Below are 18,517 nucleotides of genomic sequence, written 5' to 3' on the forward strand. Positions count from 1 at the left end.
TGTCTAGTGAGACACACACACCTTGGCCCTCTACACCTCCATGTCTAGTGAGACACACACACCTTGGCCCTCTACACCTCCATGTCTAGTGAGACACACACACCTTGGCCCTCTACACCTCCATGTCTAGTGAGACACACACACCTTGGCCCTCTACACCTCCATGTCTAGTGAGACACACACACCTTGGCCCTCTACACCTCCATGTCTAGTGAGACACACACACCTTGGCCCTCTACACCTCCATGTCTAGTGAGACACACACACCTTGGCCCTCTACACCTCCATGTCTAGTGAGACACACACACCTTGGCCCTCTACACCTCCATGTCTAGTGAGACACACACACCGTGGCCCTCTACACCTCCATGTCTAGTGAGACACACACACCTTGGCCCTCTACACCTCCATGTCTAGTGAGACACACACACCGTGGCCCTCTACACCTCCATGTCTAGTGAGACACACACACCGTGGCCCTCTACACCTCCATGTCTAGTGAGACACACACACCTTGGCCCTCTACACCTCCATGTCTAGTGAGACACACACACACCGTGGCCCTCTACACCTCCATGTCTAGTGAGACACACACACCGTGGCCCTCTACACCTCCATGTCTAGTGAGACACACACACCGTGGCCCTCTACACCTCCATGTCTAGTGAGACACACACTTGGCCCCTACACCTCCATGTCTAGTGAGACACACACTCTACACCTCCATGTCTAGTGAGACACACACACCGTGGCCCTCTACACCTCCATGTCTAGTGAGACACACACACCGTGGCCCTCTACACCTCCATGTCTAGTGAGACACACACACCTTGGCCCTCTACACCTCCATGTCTAGTGAGACACACACACCTTGGCCCTCTACACCTCCATGTCTAGTGAGACACACACACCTTGGCCCTCTACACCTCCATGTCTAGTGAGACACACACACCTTGGCCCTCTACACCTCCATGTCTAGTGAGACACACACACCTTGGCCCTCTACACCTCCATGTCTAGTGAGACACACACACCTTGGCCCTCTACACCTCCATGTCTAGTGAGACACACACCGTGGCCCTCTACACCTCCATGTCTAGTGAGACACACACACCGTGGCCCTCTACACCTCCATGTCTAGTGAGACACACACACACCTTGGCCCTCTACACCTCCATGTCTAGTGAGACACACACACCTTGGCCCTCTACACCTCCATGTCTAGTGAGACACACACACCGTGGCCCTCTACACCTCCATGTCTAGTGAGACACACACCTTGGCCCTCTACACCTCCATGTCTAGTGAGACACACACACCGTGGCCCTCTACACCTCCATGTCTAGTGAGACACACACACCGTGGCCCTCTACACCTCCATGTCTAGTGAGACACACACACCGTGGCCCTCTACACCTCCATGTCTAGTGAGACACACACACCGTGGCCCTCTACACCTCCATGTCTAGTGAGACACACACACCTTGGCCCTCTACACCTCCATGTCTAGTGAGACACACACACCGTGGCCCTCTACACCTCCATGTCTAGTGAGACACACACACCGTGGCCCTCTACACCTCCATGTCTAGTGAGACACACACACCGTGGCCCTCTACACCTCCATGTCTAGTGAGACACACACACCTTGGCCCTCTACACCTCCATGTCTAGTGAGACACACACACCTTGGCCCTCTACACCTCCATGTCTAGTGAGACACACACACCTTGGCCCTCTACACCTCCATGTCTAGTGAGACACACACACACCGTGGCCCTCTACACCTCCATGTCTAGTGAGACACACACACACCTTGGCCCTCTACACCTCCATGTCTAGTGAGAGACACACACACCGTGGCCCTCTACACCTTCATGTCTAGTGAGACACACACACCTTGGCCCTCTACACCTCCATGTCTAGTGAGACACACACACCTTGGCCCTCTACACCTTCATGTCTAGTGAGACACACACACCTTGGCCCTCTACACCTCCATGTCTAGTGAGACACACACACCTTGGCCCTCTACACCTCCATGTCTAGTGAGACACACACTGGCCCTATACACCTCCATGTCTAGTGAGACACACACACCGTGGCCCTCTACACCTCCATGTCTAGTGAGACACACACACCTTGGCCCTCTACACCTCCATGTCTAGTGAGACACACACACACTGTGGCCCTCTACACCTCCATGTCTAGTGAGACACACACACACTGTGGCCCTCTACACCTCCAATAAGACACATCTTTATAATCACATCCTTTATTTTGAGCTGTGAAATCCCCCCATTTTGTCCAGTAAGACACTCACACTGCTTATATTCTGTCCTCATTTATATTTGGGGCTCAGTTTGTCCAGTAAGACACTCACATATTCTGTCCTCATTTATATTTGGGGCTCAGTTTGTCCAGTAAGACACTCACATATTCTGTCCTCATTTATATTTGGGGCTCAGTTTGTCCAGTAAGACACTCACATATTCTGTCCTCATTTATATTTGGGGCTCAGTTTGACATTAAGAGCTTTGAAGTTTGAACATGTCTTTGTTCTCTCCAAAGGCTCTCTGTTGTTACATAATATGACCTCTTTTCCTCCCCAGTTTTCATGAATGCTGCTATCCCCATCGCTGCTGTGCTTGTGGTAAGAGGGTTTCTCCTCATTCCTGTATCAATTTTACCTAGTGTTTTGCCAGCTCTGAAATCTGGTAACAATACCGAACTGAGTAACTGTGTGTCCCTTTGTGTCTCTGTCAGACGTTTGTCAGCCACGCCCTGATCAACAAGTCCAAACCCAGCTCCTCGGAGGCCTTCGCTGCTCTGGCCCTCTTCCACATCCTGGTTACCCCACTGTTCCTGCTCTCCACCGTGGTCCGCTTCGCAGTCAAGGCCATGGTCAGGTGAGAGGCCTACTGAGGACGCCCAGGGATACTGAATACTGGATAGTTACCAGCTAGACAATCTGCTGGAATCTTATTTGTATCATAGAAGGGTTATTTATGTGTGTGTGTGTGTGTGTCCTATCATATCGTGTCCTATCCACAGCGTCCAGAAGCTGGGTGAGTTCCTGCAGAGCGATGAGATTGGCGATGACAGCTGGAGGAACGGAGACATGCCTGTGTCCCTAGAGGCCTGTAAGAAACACCCTGGGGCGGTTAGTACACACACACACACACACACACACACACACACACACACACACACACACACACACACACACACACACACACACACACACACACACACACCACCATCCCTATTACCAAACACTTCCCCAAATACAGGCCTGAGTCGTGTTTAGTAGGGAACACTGAAGCAAAATGTAAAGTAAATGGTGTGTTTCGAGGTAGTCTCTCAGCGTTTCAGTCTGTTTATTCACTTTGGTCCCTAATGAACATGACCCAATTACTTATCTGTCCCTCTGCCAGAGCAGCTAATGCTGGACATTCAGCCAGCACAGCACAGAGCCTAATCCAGGAGCTATTCATTCACAGGCAGCATGGAATACAACAACTACTGTGTTACTACAGGGTTTCCACAGCTCCCAACACGGCTAATGGACTCGTCAGGATGATGTGATGGTTATGATGCTTTTCAACTGACCACGTTTCAGAACCAACGTGTTTCTAACTTCAAACTGTTGGTGGGACTGCAGAGAAAGTGTCTGTTTGACCAGAGCAGATCTGGTCTCTGTAGAAGGAGGAACTGTAACTACACACCGTGTCAATCTAGCAGCAGTGTTTCATGGGGAATCTCAACCAGGAGTCGTTAAGTTGCTGGTTGCTGCCAGTCTCGTCATGTCTTCAGCTGTTCTCTGGACTTTGACAGGTTTATTTCTGTGTTGGACTCCTCAGAAGGAGTGGAGGGAGACGGAGACCGAGTGGTGGAGGGGTTAGTGTGAGATGGAGGAGCCATTTGTTTAGGGCTGAAGGATGGATGGAGGGAGGGATGTCTTGGGGATGAGGGGTAGGGGATAAGAAGCTCCCTCTGGGGACAGTCTCAGTCAGGGTCTGAGAGGGGGTCCTCCCTGGAGGTTACAGCGGATGAGGGGCCAAGTTTATCACTGAATGCAATCTCTCTCTTTCTGTTTTCTCACCCTCCCTTCATCTCCCTCTCCCCATTTCTGTATTTCATTCTACCCCTCCCTCCCTCTCTCTCTCCCCCCTCTCCCTCCCTTCCTCTCCCCTCTCCCCTCCCTCTCCCCCCTCTCTCCCTCCCTTCCTCTCCCCCTCCCTCTCTCCCTCCCTCCCCTCTCCCTCCCCATCCCCTCCCTCTCCCTCCCTCTCCCCTCTCCCTCCCTCCCCCCCCCCTACCTCTCTCTCTCTAGACCAAGGCTATAAACAGGAAGCAGCCACTGCTCTACCAGATGGACAACTATGAGCAGCCAGCACGCAGACCACTGCGACCCAACGAGACTGAGGACGTGGCTGTCAAGGTCAGGGGTCAAAGTTCAACACCTCAACAAGCTCATTGGCCCTTCTTCTCAGGACCTGTGACACACACAGCACCGCACACACTGGCTGACTGCATGCACGGACACAGGAACAGACACGTAGGCTATCAACTCACAGACGAGCTGTAGCTCACGTACATGTGCAGCCTCGTCATTTGGGGCTCAGTTTGTCCAGTAAGACATTCTGTCCTCGCACGTAGACACGTAGAGACGTAGACACGTAGACACACAGAGGCTTCTGAGCTGGAGTCCTCAGTTGTCCTCAAACCTTTAAACTGGCCTTTTTGTCACATCCACCCGGGTCATTCACTCTAGTAACACGTGACACCACGGATGTTACCACTGTCTATCGCTCACAGCAGATGTTACCACTGTCTATCTCTCACAGCAGATGTTACCACTGTCTATCTCTCACAGCAGATGTTACCACTGTCTATCTCTCACAGCAGATGTTACCACTGTCTATCTCTCACAGCAGATGTTACCACTGTCTATCTCACAGCAGCAGACTGTCTATCGCTCACAGCAGATGTTACCACTGTCTATCTCTCACAGCAGATGTTACCACTGTCTATCTCTCACAGCAGATGTTACCACTGTCTATCTCTCACAGCAGATGTTTCATCTCTTGGCCTGTCCATTGTGTGAAACACACCCTGAGGAGAAGTCAACATTTACCGACAGTTTAAACTCTCAGGACCCACATAATGAGTCAGAGGCAGGGATTCTCATGAGAACAGAGAACCCTCATTAACTGACATGTTCTCAGCCCCTGTTCTGGTCTCTTTGGGGTCCACATCCTGTTGCTATCCCTGTGGACCCACAGCATTATTGTAGGCAGTCTGTTAATGAGCTTGGGGGCAGCAGGAGGGTCGAATGGATGGGCTGCTGCTGTGTGTGAACCAGACAAATCTTCTTTCTCTGTCTCCTCTATCATCTCACCCGCTTTCTCTCTCTACCTTCCTCACTGTCTCCCATCACCCCTTCTCTCTGCCTCTCTCTACCCCCTCTCTGTCTCCCATCACCCCTTCTCTCTGCCTCTCTCTACCCCCTCTCTGTCTCCCATCACCCCTTCTCTCTGCCTCTCTCTACCCCCTCTCTGTCTCCCATCACCCCTTCTCTCTACCTCTCTCTACCCTCCTCTCTGTCTCCCATCACCACTTCTCTCTGCCTCTTCTACCTCCTCTGTCTCCCATCACCCTTCTCTCTCTCTCTCTATCCCCCCTCTCTGTCTCCATCATCCCCTTCTCTCTGCCTCTCTCTACCCTCCTCTCTGTCTCCCATCACCCCTTCTCTCTGTCTTCCCTCTCTCCCTACCCCTTCTCTCTGCCTCTCTCTACCTTCCTCACTGTCTCCCATCACCCCTTCTCTCTACCTCTCTCTACCCCCCTCCTCTGTCTCCCATCACCCCTTCTCTCTGCCTCTCTCTACCCTCCTCTCTGTCTCCCATCACCCCTTCTCTCTGTCTTCCTCTCTGTCTCCCATCACCCCTTCTCTCTGTCTTCCTCTCTGTCTCCCATCACCCCTTCTCTCTGTCTTCCTCTCTGTCTCCCATCACCCCTTCTCTCTGTCTTCCTCTCTGTCTCCCATCACCCCTTCTCTCTGTCTTCCTCTCTGTCTCCCATCACCCCTTCTCTTTGTCTTCCTCTCTGTCTCCCATCACCCCTTCTCTCTGTCTTCCTCTCTGTCTCCCATCACCCCTTCTCTCTGTCTGCCTCGCTGTCTCCCATCACCCCTTCTCTCTGTCTTCCTCTCTGTCTCCCATCACCCCTTCTCTTTGTCTTCCTCTCTGTCTCCCATCACCCCTTCTCTCTGTCTTCCTCTCTGTCTCCCATCACCCCTTCTCTTTGTCTTCCTCTCTGTCTCCCATCACCCCTTCTCTTTGTCTTCCTCTCTGTCTCCCATCACCCCTTCTCTCTGTCTTCCTCTCTGTCTCCCATCACCCCTTCTCTCTCTCTCTTCCGCTCTGTCTCGACAACCATTCTCTTTCCCTCTTTATTCCCCCCTCTCTCTTCTCTTCCATCTTATCACCCCATCTCTGACTCCCAGCGTCCCCTCCTCCACTCCCTCTCTACCTCTCTCTACCCCTATCTTCCTCCACTCCCTCTCTACCTCTCTCTACCCCTATCTTCCTCCACTCCCTCTCTACCTCTCTCTACCCCTATCTTCCTCCACTCCCTCTCTTCCTCTCTCTACCCATATCTTCCTCCACTCCCTCTCTGTCTTCTCTCTACCCTATCTTCCTCCACTCCCTCTCTACCTCTCTCTACCCCTATCTTCCTCCACTCTCTCTACCCCTATCTTCCTCCACTCCCTCTCTACCTCTCTCTACCCCTATCTTCCTCCACTCCTCTCTACCTCTCTCTACCCCTATCTAAAACCTCTCTCATATCTTCCTCCCTCTCTACCTCTCTCTCTACCCCTATCTTCCTCGACTCCCCTCTATCTCTCTCTACCCCTATCTTCCTCCATTCCCTCTCTACCTCTCTCTACCCCTATCTTCCTCCACTCCCCTCTCTACCTCTCTCTACCCCTATTTTCCTCCACTCCCTCTCTAACTCTCTCTACCCCTATCTTCCTCCACTCCCTCTCTACCTCTCTATACCCCCATCTTCCTCCACTCCCTCTCTACCTCTCTCTACCCCTATCTTCCTCCACTCCCTCTCTATCTCTCTCTCTACCCCTATCTTCCTCCACTCCCTCTCTACCTCTCTCTACCCCTATCTTCCTCCACTCCCTCTCTACCCCTATCTTCCTCCACTCCCTCTCTACCTCTCTCTACCCCTATCTTCCTCCACTCCCTCTCTACCTCTCTCTACCCCTATCTTCCTCCACTCCCTCTCTACCCCTATCTTCCTCCACTCCCTCTCTACCTCTCTCTACCCCTATCTTCCTCCACTTCCTCTCTACCTCTCTCTACCCCTATCCCAGCCTCCCTTTCAAGACTCCCCATCCCCTCTGGTCCTCACCCCCGTAACATCCGCTCTGTCTATTTACAAACTTAATTTACCAAGTCTCTTTTCTCAGCGGTAATAAGACGTCTGTCTTTCATTTTCAACTTGTATTTATTAGTTCTGCGTCACTGAATCTCAGATCTTGTGTGGTTTTGCTGTAGGGGATGGAAGGGAGGGGGGATTACTGGCTATAATAAACAGTAGAATCGGACAAGACATAAAACACAACATAACTATGTAAACATGCTATTATATTTGCCTTAAAGACCTAAATGGTTAATTATTTCTATGTACACATACGTATCTAAACCACCAGCTGCAGACTATAACATGTAGGCTCCATGTCATGTAGGCTCCATGTCAGGTAGGCTCCATGTCATGTAGGCTCCATGTCAGGTAGGCTCCATGTCATGTAGGCTCCATGTCAGGTAGGCTCCATGTCAGGTAGGCTCCATGTCAGGTAGGCTCCATGTCATGTAGGCTCCATGTCATGTAGGCTCCATGTCAGGTAGGCTCCATGTCATGTAGGCTCCATGTCAGGTAGGCTCCATGTCATGTAGGCTCCATGTCAGGTAGGCTCCATGTCATGTCAGGTAGGCTCCAGGCTCCATGTCATGTAGGCTCCATGTCAGGTAGGCTCCATGTCATGTAGGCTCCATGTCAGGTAGGCTCCATGTCAGGTCAGGCTCCATGTCAGGTAGGCTCCATGTCATGTAGGCTCCATGTCCTGTAGGCTCCATGTCATGTAGGCTCCATGTCAGGTAGGCTCCATGTCATGTAGGCTCCATGTCAGGTAGGCTCCATGTCATGTAGGCTCCATGTCAGGTAGGCTCCATGTCATGTAGGCTCCATGTCAGGTAGGCTCCATGTCATGTAGGCTCCATGTCAGTGGTAGGCTCCATGTCATGTAGGCTCCATGTCAGGTAGGCTCCATGTCATGTAGGCTCCATGTCATAGGCTCCATGTCATGTAGGCTCCATGTCAGGTAGGCTCCATGTCATGTAGGCTCCATGTCATGTAGGCTCCATGTCATGTAGGCTCCATGTCATGTAGGCTCCATGTCAGGTAGGCTCCATGTCATGTAGGCTCCATGTCATGTCGGCTCCATGTCATGTCGGCTCCATGTCATGTAGGCTCCATGTCAGGTAGGCTCCATGTCATGTAGGCTCCATGTCAGGTAGGCTCCATGTCTAATGCTTTTCTGTCAGCCTGATACCACTGTATCCTGTTCAGGTGAACGGTGGATTCTTCACATGGGGAAGCAACTTGTCAACGTTGTCCGACATCAACATCTGCATTCCAACAGGTAACCCGATCCTGCTGGGAACACTATGGCAACGCCAGGCTGCGTCCTGTTTAGGAGGTCATCGACAGTCAGTGTAGTATATCTAACACCAGCTGTGTGTGTGTGTGTGACAGTGTAGTATATCTCCCTGCTATGACCTCATGGCCCGTGGCCCGTAAGATATGACAGCTAAGACAAACAGGATAGGCTGGTCCTGGTTGTCCACTATTTGCTGCAGCTGAGGGAGTAGATGTGTTATGTAGGATATGTGGAACAGTGGAGGCTGGTGGGAGGAGTTATAGGAGGACAGGCTCATTATAATGGCTGGAATGTAATAAATGGAACGGTATCAAACGTATGGAAACTATGATTGACTCCGTTCAATTAATTCTCCATTCTAGCCATTATAATGAGCTCATCCTCCTATAACTCCTCCCACCAGCCTCCACTGATGTGGAAACATGACTGATATAAATTGAGAGTATAAAGATATCCCAATATCCTGTCCTACTTTTAAGATTTAACCAGGGCTGTAACAGACATTATCAATGTCAGATTGACATAGAACAAGCTGTTGTCTCTAATGCTTTATATAGTGTCTTCATACCTTTATATGGTGTCTTCATACCTTTATATAGTGTCTTCATACCTTTATATAGTGTCTTCTTATCTTTATATAGTGTCTTCTTATCTTTATATAGTGTCTTCATACCTTTATATAGTGTCTTCATACCTTTATATAGTGTCTTCTTATCTTTATATAGTGTCTTCTTATCTTTATATAGTGTCTTCTTATCTTTATATAGTGTCTTCTTATCTTTATATAGTGTCTTCTTATCTTTATATAGTGTCTTCTTATCTTTATATAGTGTCTTCATATCTTTATATAGTGTCTTCTTATCTTTATATAGTGTCTTCTTATCTTTATATAGTGTCTTCATACCTTTATATAGTGTCTTATCTTTATATAGTGTCTTCTTATCTTTATATAGTGTCTTCTTATCTTTATATAGTGTCTTCTTATCTTATAGTGTCTTCTTATCTTTATATAGTGTCTTCTTATCTTTATATAGTGTCTTCTTATCTTTATATAGTGTCTTCATACCTTCATATAGTGTCTTACCTTCTTGTCCTGTGTCTGATCTCCAGGTCAGCTGACCATGATCGTGGGCCAGGTGGGTTGTGGGAAGTCGTCCCTGTTGCTGGCCATGCTGGGAGAGATGCAGACCCTCAGTGGAAAGGTCTACTGGAGCAAGTGAGTGGTACCAACCGGCATAAGCTACATGTTAGAAGGTCTATAATAGGGTGTAAATCTCTGGGGTCCTCATCTTTATTAGGTACTGAACATGCTGAGGTCCACTCAAAGACCAAGATGGACACACATCTCATTTCCTCTTTATCCCTCTCAGTCTCGTTTTGGGTCGTCGTGTCTTTCTAGAGTTGACTAGCTGTCAGACTCGTCCATTAAGTCCATTTGAAATGGGTGTTACACTGTGCTTCTCCACCAATGCTAATCAAAGCCTTCATCTGTGGAATAAGAAGCCATTCCACCCTCCATCTTGTTGGTCCTGTGTGTTGTCCTTCCTGTGTCTGTGTCTGTCTCTGTGGCTGTGGTTGCTATGGAAGGAGAGCTGGCTGCTCCTCTGTCTCTGTACATCGCTCACTGTCTGCTTGCTGATGACAGCTTTGCCTGAACTTTGACTGTCTAACATCATCTATCTATCTACTCATCTCTATAACACAACCTCACAGTCACCATCACTTATAAAACTGGACCTTTCCATTTTCAACTCTCTGTCTTCACATTTCTCTGTTATTCATATTTTTACAACAAAACAGAAAATCTATGTCCATCTCCTAGGGCCAAATCTTAATTTGAGATCTGCACCCACATTAATGTACTCTAATGTCAAATTAAGATTGGGTTGTATGTGATGTTCTGGAGATGGATCTCTGATTAGCATTCATAGCATTAGCATTCATAGCATTAGCATTTAGACTGAAACCTGAGCGGAAGAACAGACACATGCTAATTGCTAACGAACTGGGCGTTGCAGCATTTTCTTGCCAACAACATATTGGCTGGGAGTTAGCGTGATTACTTGTCCAGGAAGTGTTCAATTGTATAATTGAATTAGATTGGATTGGGTTAAGTATTTGTTTGGGTTATTGAGTGAATAATACACTTCTGACCGGAAGGTTTTCATTTGGAGCTAGACTGAATGAAAACAGTGGTATTAGTTTGTTGTAGGTTTAGTAGCTGTTGATTTGATTGTAATCTATTAAGTCCCAGCCTGTTAATAAGCTGTAAAATACCCTACCAATCTATTAAACACTTCTCTCCCTTCATACACTGCTATGAAACATGGTCCATATAGTTCTTTAAAGTTCTCTATGATACTGATGGTGCACCACAGTTACCATTAGAACCACTATGTCTCTCCTCAATCGGTTTAGAACCATAACGGTTGCTCTTCTTAGCAGTAATCCAAAAATGAAATTGACCTTTCCAAATAAAGTCCACTCTTATGTGAGCGAACGAAGGTGCCAGTCAGTACCATAGCAGGACAGGTAGTCACCACGGGCCGTAGACACTAACCTCAGCCTTGTCTGTGTTCTGTCTTCTTCTGTCGTGGTTGTTTTCTATCTAAATCAGACTGCCTGTGAGTGAGATGCTGCACGAGGCCAACAGGTATTTTCTCCCTCGGGTTTACTCTTCCCATCTCACCCCTGTACAGTACATTCTACATTTACAAGTCCTTTGGCTATTAGTTGACCATATGAATCCTTTAGTCCCAACACTTAAGTCATTTGGCTATTAGTTGACCATATGAATCATTTAGGTCTCAACACTTAAGTCATTTGGTCTATTAGTTGACCATATGAATCATTTAGGTCTCAACACTTAAGTCATTTGGCTATTAGTTGACCATATGAATCATTTAGGTCTCAACACTTAAGTCATTTGGCTATTAGTTGACCATATGAATCATTTAGGTCTCAACACTTAAGTCATTTGGCTATTAGTTGACCATATGAATCATTTAGGTCTCAACACTTAAGTCATTTGGCTATTAATTGAATAGTTGAATCATTTGGGTCTCAACACTTAAGTCAGTTGGCTATTAGTTGACTAGTTGAATCATTTAGGCTAGTTTTGAATATACACCAAATATGTGAAAGGACTAGTGGCCCCAAGGACTGGGTTGAGAATGGTTGATTAAGCAGACTCTGTTATCCCCACTGAATCCCACCCACCCTCATGTAGACCTACATCATTCTAGGAGAAGCCATAACACTATTAGAGCAGACAGAGCACTGGGCCTGAGACAATGACAGTATCATGACAGTATGCCTGCACTGTTGAGGGAGGTCATTCTGTAGATAAAGCTGGATTAAATTGACTCTTGGCTCTCTGTCCAAATGTCTTCGCCCCGATACACAGTTTTAGGGCTTTACTGTAAGGACACTTCTGCTAGATTTACATTTGAACACACATACGTGACTCGGTACACACACACACACACACACACACACACACACACACACACACACACACACAAACACACACACACGCGTGCGGTTCAGCTCTTCATGTGTAAAGGAAGTTGAAGTCGAGGTGGTTGTGTCTATCTGGCTGTACAGACTCTAACACATTGAACGTGACTTGCAGTTGTTTTGAGACGGATGGGTCTTTTGAAGAAACCAGGAGGTACCCCTTTTTAAACTTCCTCTGAAGGGACCCTGCCGTCACCCCCTTCCTCCCTTCCACTGCCGTCACCCCCTTCCTCCCTTCCACTGCCGTCACCCCCTTCCTCCCTTCCACTGCCGTCACCCCCTTCCTCCATTCCCCTGCCATCATTCCCTATATCCCTCCCTCAATCCCTCCATTCCCCTGCCATCATTCCCTATATCCCTCCCTCAATCCCTCCATTCCCCTACCATCATTCCCTTTATCCCTCCCTCAATCCCTCCATTCCCCTGCCATCATTCCCTATATCCCTCCCTCAATCCCTCCATTCCCTGCCATCATTCCCTATATCCCTCCCTCAATCCCTCCATTCCCCTGCCATTATTCCCTATATCCCTCCCTCAATCCCTCCATTCCCCTACCATCATTCCCTTTATCCCTCCCTCAATCCCTCCATTCCCTGCCATCATTCCCTATATTCCTCCCTCAATCCCTCCATTCCCTGCCATCATTCCCTATATCCTCTCCCTCAATCCCTCCCATCATTCCCTATATCCCTCCCTCAATCCCTCCATTCCCCTGCCATCATTCCCTATATCCCTGCCTCAATCCCTCCATTCCCCTGCCATCATTCCCTATATCCCTGCCTCAATCCCTCCATTCCCCTGCCATCATTCCCTATATCCCTCTCTCAATCCCTCCCATCATTCCCTATATCCCTCCCTCAATCCCTCCATTCCCCTCCCATCATTCCCTATATCCCTCCCTCAATCCCTCCATTCCCCTCCCATCATTCCCTTTATCCCTCCCTCAACCCCTCCATTCCTCAGTCATGGTGATCATTGAGTTGTTACTAGCTGGGTGGAGTGAGTCGTGGAGTGAGTCGTGGAGTGTTTGTGTGCTTCCATGCTGGGAGTCTGGGTCTGAAGTAACTGACTGAAAAGGCAGTTAAAGGGATAGAGATATATTTTGACACTGTGGATTCACCTCCACAGTATGTTTTCAACAGGAGACAATAGGAATACAGTACACAAAGAGACCAACATCCTGGTTAGTGTGCATGACCCATAGCTAACGTCTTCATTCTCTCTTTCTCTTATATCGTACAATTACTCAGCCATTAATAACAGCTAAGGCTAACATATGGTGGTGGGAACACTGGTATACAATGGTACACAAAGCACTGTGCCTTCAGATACATAATGCTCTTATCCTCAAGCATATCCTTTGGGTAGTTCTTTGGGTAGTTCTGCTGCACATCCAACAAGATCAACAAACTGGACTCCCAGCACATTGTTGTTATTTTGGTTCAACTCTTCCAGCTCATCATTAACCTGTGTTAGAAACCTAAACCCACTTCCCCCACTCACCGCTTGATGTGCCTCAATGTTGACGTCTCAAAGATTACCCCTCTCCCTACCGCCATGTTTGTAGTTTGAGCTCTCTCTCTTTTGCCTCCATTTCCCATAATGCCTCAGTAAGAACAGGTACTCTGTGGGCTACGCTACCCAGAAGTCTTGGCTGCTGAATGCCACCGTGGAGGATAACATCACGTTTGGCAGTCCCTTCAACAAACAGAGGTAAAACACCACTCTCTACTCTACCCTACTCTACCCTACCCTACTCTACTTTACTCCACTCTACTCTACTCTACTTTACTCTACTGTACTGTACTGTACTCTACTCCACTCTACTCTACTTTACTGTACTCTACTCCACTCTACTCTACTCTACTCTACTCTACTTTAACTCTACTCTACTCTAACCTACTGTGCTGTACTCTAACCTACTCTACTGTACTGTACTGTACTCTACTCTAACCTACTGTACTGTACTGTACTCTAAGCTACTCTACTGTACTCTCATCTCCTCTACTCTACTCTACTCTACTGTACTGTACTGTACTGTACTGTACTGTACTGTACTGTACTGTACTGTACTGTACTGTACTGTACTGTACTGTACTGTACTCTAACCTACTGTACTGTACTCTACTCTACCCTAATCTACTGTACTGTACTCTCCTCTCCTCTCCTCTACTCTACTCTACTCTACTCTACTCTACTCTACTCTACTCTACTCTACTCTACTCTACTCTAACCTACTGTACTGTACTGTACTGTACTCTACTCTACTCTAATCTAACCTACTGTACTGTACTCTTACCTACTCTACTGTACTCTACTCTAACCTACTCTACTGTACTCTCCTCTACTCTACTCTACTCTAACCTACTCTACTCTACTCTAACCTACTGTACTGTACTGTACTCTACCCTACTTTACTGTACCCTACTCTACTGTACCCTACTAATGTACTGTACTCTACTGTACTCTACTGTACTCTGCTATACTCTACTCTACTGTACTGTACGCCACTCTCCTGTACTCTACTCTACTGTACTCTACTCTATTGAACTCTACTACTGTACTGTACTCTACTGTACTCTACTGTACTCTGCTATACTCTACTCTACTGTACTGTACGCCACTCTCCTGTACTCTACTCTACTGTACTCTACTCTATTGAACTCTACTGTACTGTACTGTACTGTACTGTACTGTACTGTACTGTACTGTACTGTACTCTACTCTACTCTACTCTACTCTACTCTACTCTACTCTACTGTATTATCTGCTGCTCCTCAACACCATTCATCAATGTAATTAAGACTAGACCAATGTTTGTGTTTGGTTAATTCACTTGGTCTTGCATCAGCTGAGATGTACATTTAATGACACTAATTAGATGGTCCATCAGATTGCTATCACTCTTGATGCTTCTTGAGGCTGATGCTGGCTTATATCTCTTCTCTAATGACGACTTTTTTCCTGTGCTGTTGAATCCCTTAGTTTCCAAGGCAGCCATGTTTTTAACTGTGTTTTAATAGAGGGTGTTGTCAGTCTGATGCCCTGCTGTGTGTCTCAGATACAAGACTGTGATTGATGCCTGCTCCCTGCAGCCTGATGTAGACCTCCTGCCCTTCGGAGACCAGACGGAGATCGGAGAGAGGGTACTGAAACACTGGCTAAATTATTACATTATTACATTATTATAATCACCTCAGTATTATTTTTAAGCACAAGCCCCATCTCTTACCTCAGACACAATGACATATTATACCAAGAACTAGTAGTGAACAGTGATTTGTGTCAGATTCCTTGTGTACCTGGCTACTCTTCTTAACAGTGTGTTTTTCTCCCAGGGGATCAACCTGAGTGGAGGCCAGAGACAGAGGATATGTGTGGCTCGGGCTCTCTACCAGAACACCAACATCGTCTTCCTGGTGAGTCAATGACTGATAAAGTGCTTTATCTATTGACTTCAATAGAAGATCCATTTCCTGTTGAGTTCACTGGAAGAGGCTGGAAGCTCTCCCTCAAGGATGGCTTCTCAGAATAGTCAGACAGAGCCAGGGTGTTCTAGAGTGTTCTCTTTGTGTTCTAGGGTGTTCTCTAGGTGTTCTAGGGTGTACTAGGGTGTTCTCTAGGTATTCCACAGTGTTTTCTGTGCTCTAGGGTGTTCTCTGGGTTTTCTATGGTGTTTTAGGGTGTTTTCTCTAGGTATTATAGGGTGTTCTCTAGGTGTTCTAGGGTGTTCTCTATGTGTTCTAGGGTGTTCTCTAGGCATTCTAGGGTGTTCTCTAGGTGTTCTAGGGTGTTCTCTAGGTGTTATCTAGGTGTTCTAGGGTGTTCTCTATGTGTTTTAGGGTGTTTTCTGTGTGTTTTAGGGGGTTCTAGGGGGTTCTTTTGGTATTTTAGGGTGTTCTCTTGGTGTTTTAGGGCATTCTCTATGTGTTCTAGGGTGTTCTCTAGGTGTTCTAGGGTGTTCTAGGTGTTCTAGGGTGTTCTCTATGTGTTTTAGGGTGTTCTCTATGTGTTCTAGGGTGTTCTCTAGGTGTTCTAGGGTGTTCTCTATGTGTTCTAGGATGTTCTCTATGTGTTTTAGGATGTTATCTAGGTGTTCTAGGGTGTTCTCTAGGTGTTCCAGGGAGAGCCAAATAGAGCCAAAGACAGCGACACCCTTTTCTATTCCCTAACAGTACACTGCTTTTGGGACAGTGTGTGAGAAAGGATTAACTATATCGGGAATAGGGTGTGATTTCAGAGGCAGCCAGGGAGATCCAGGGAGGGCCAGCCAGCCTCCCTCTGCATGGGAACGGGAGGAGCAGCAGGTGGGATGGATCTCTGTCCGCAGGCCTCTCTTGTAACCATACCATGTTTACAGGCATCCCTCTGCTCTGCCATCTGGCCTGGCTAGCCATATACACACTCACACACGTACACACACACACGTACACACAATCACACACGTACACACACACACACGTACACACACACACACGTACACACACACACACGTACACACAATCACACGCACACACACACACGTACACACACACACACACACTCACACACGTACACACACACACTTTCCCGTCTCTCGCTTCTACAGACAACTCTATGTACATCTACATCCCATTTCTTCCTACTCCTGTGTGATGTCATCATCTGTTTGTGTTCCCACATAATTTCTTGTGGCAACTGTTAATTAGATGTCTAACCTCCGCCCCTGATACAGCCTCTCTGGCTGTCATGGGATAGGACCGGGCACGATCCTCCATACGAAGCTCAGCTCACACAGACAAATGTGCCAAATAAGGAAATAGCCCTCTAAAGTGCTGTATTAATACACAATGGGACTGCAGAGTGAACACCCAGCTAGAAGCAACATCTATTAGCTAAGTACGTCTTTATGACGTCTTGTCTCCTAATGAGGTGTCTATCATGCTGTGTCTGATGATCTCAGACCTTCTGCCCTCAGGACTGTTTACGTGTCTCAGTGCTGTACAGTATAAAGACTAAGTCATCCTAGGGTAATACATTGGTGTTTATTCAGGTTCCGGGGTCTTCTGGGAACTAGGTTTGATTGACTGTATGTCCTGAGATCATCTCAGACCTGTGAATTAAACTTGCTGTAACTTAATATGAATTAATATGATCTCCTGTTAAAAAAACATAATTTAATCCACAGTCTTTCACTCTGATACGCTCTGATCTGATTGGATCGTCCATGTTGTCTCTGACCCCTGATCTCTGACCTTTACCCTCAGGATGACCCGTTCTCAGCGCTGGACATCCACCTGAGTGACCACCTGATGCAGGAGGGCATCCTGAAGTTCCTACAGGATGATAAACGCACCGTGGTCCTGGTCACACACAAACTGCAGTACCTCATCCACGCTGACTGGGTGAGCATCTCAACAGTCTGGTGTGGATTCCTCTCCCAATGTCCTCTCTACCGTTTGCACTGGGTCTGTATTCATAAAGCATCTTAGAGTAGGAATGCTGCTGATACAGGATCAGTTTTTCCATTTAGATCATAATAAAGAGTATGACACGGACAGGGCGGGGGGACCTGATCCTAGATCAGCATTCCTACCCTGAGACGGTTTGTTTATAAGGGTCCTGATTTTACACGGTTCTCTCTGTGTCCCAGATCATAGCCATGAAGGATGGCTCAGTGCTGAGGGAAGGCACTCTGAAGGACATTCAGACTCATGATGTAGAGCTGTATGAACACTGGAAGACCCTGATGAACAGACAGGACCAGGAACTAGAGAAGGTCATATTCACTTCTTACTCTCCTACTGACAGACGGTCTCTAACAGAGGAGGCTGGAGGGTGGAGTTATAGAAGGACGTGTAGGAGCTCATTGTAAAGGCTGGTATGGAATAAATGGAACGGAGCCAACACATGGAAACAACGTGTTTGACCATTCCATTTATTCCAGCCATTACAATGAGCCTGTCCTCCGATAACTCCTCCCACCAGCCTCCTCTGGTCTGTAATGTGTAGTGTAGCTAATTTACCTGCCAACCAACCTAACAACAGTTGTATCTGTACTGCAGGACACTGAGATTGATAACTGTCAGACTGCTCTGGAGAGGAAGACCCTGAGAAGAGCTTCTACTCCAGAGAGGCCAAGAACCAGGTCGACGATGACGAAGAAGGTGAAATGCATTGTCAACACTGTATCTCAAACAAGTTAAGTTCTGTTACAACATATGACAATAATCACTCCTTCTCTCGTCCCTGACAGAGGAGGAAGAGGAGGAGGAAGAG

At 47.5% G+C, this 18,517-nt stretch overlaps 1 protein-coding gene across 1 annotated transcript in view; it reads left to right on the forward strand.

The window, feature by feature from the left end:
• The window catches only part of LOC112240008 (ATP-binding cassette sub-family C member 9-like), a 68,494-nt gene that overhangs the window by 25,422 nt on the left and 24,555 nt on the right, over positions 1 to 18,517 (forward strand). Inside the window, 16 exon segments of the mRNA XM_042316408.1 lie at positions 2,613 to 2,653; positions 2,767 to 2,909; positions 3,055 to 3,163; positions 4,337 to 4,444; positions 8,650 to 8,722; positions 9,851 to 9,956; positions 11,358 to 11,393; positions 12,375 to 12,413; positions 13,871 to 13,972; positions 15,321 to 15,405; positions 15,598 to 15,678; positions 17,506 to 17,643; positions 17,892 to 18,017; positions 18,304 to 18,355; positions 18,358 to 18,405; positions 18,495 to 18,517. The exon segment at positions 18,495 to 18,517 is cut by the window's right edge and continues 333 nt beyond it. Coding sequence (XP_042172342.1) covers positions 2,613 to 2,653; positions 2,767 to 2,909; positions 3,055 to 3,163; positions 4,337 to 4,444; positions 8,650 to 8,722; positions 9,851 to 9,956; positions 11,358 to 11,393; positions 12,375 to 12,413; positions 13,871 to 13,972; positions 15,321 to 15,405; positions 15,598 to 15,678; positions 17,506 to 17,643; positions 17,892 to 18,017; positions 18,304 to 18,355; positions 18,358 to 18,405; positions 18,495 to 18,517 — 1,310 coding nt within the window.

The sequence above is a fragment of the Oncorhynchus tshawytscha genome, unplaced genomic scaffold (genome assembly GCF_018296145.1).
Source record: "Oncorhynchus tshawytscha isolate Ot180627B unplaced genomic scaffold, Otsh_v2.0 Un_contig_3217_pilon_pilon, whole genome shotgun sequence".
NCBI lineage: Eukaryota > Metazoa > Chordata > Actinopteri > Salmoniformes > Salmonidae > Oncorhynchus > Oncorhynchus tshawytscha.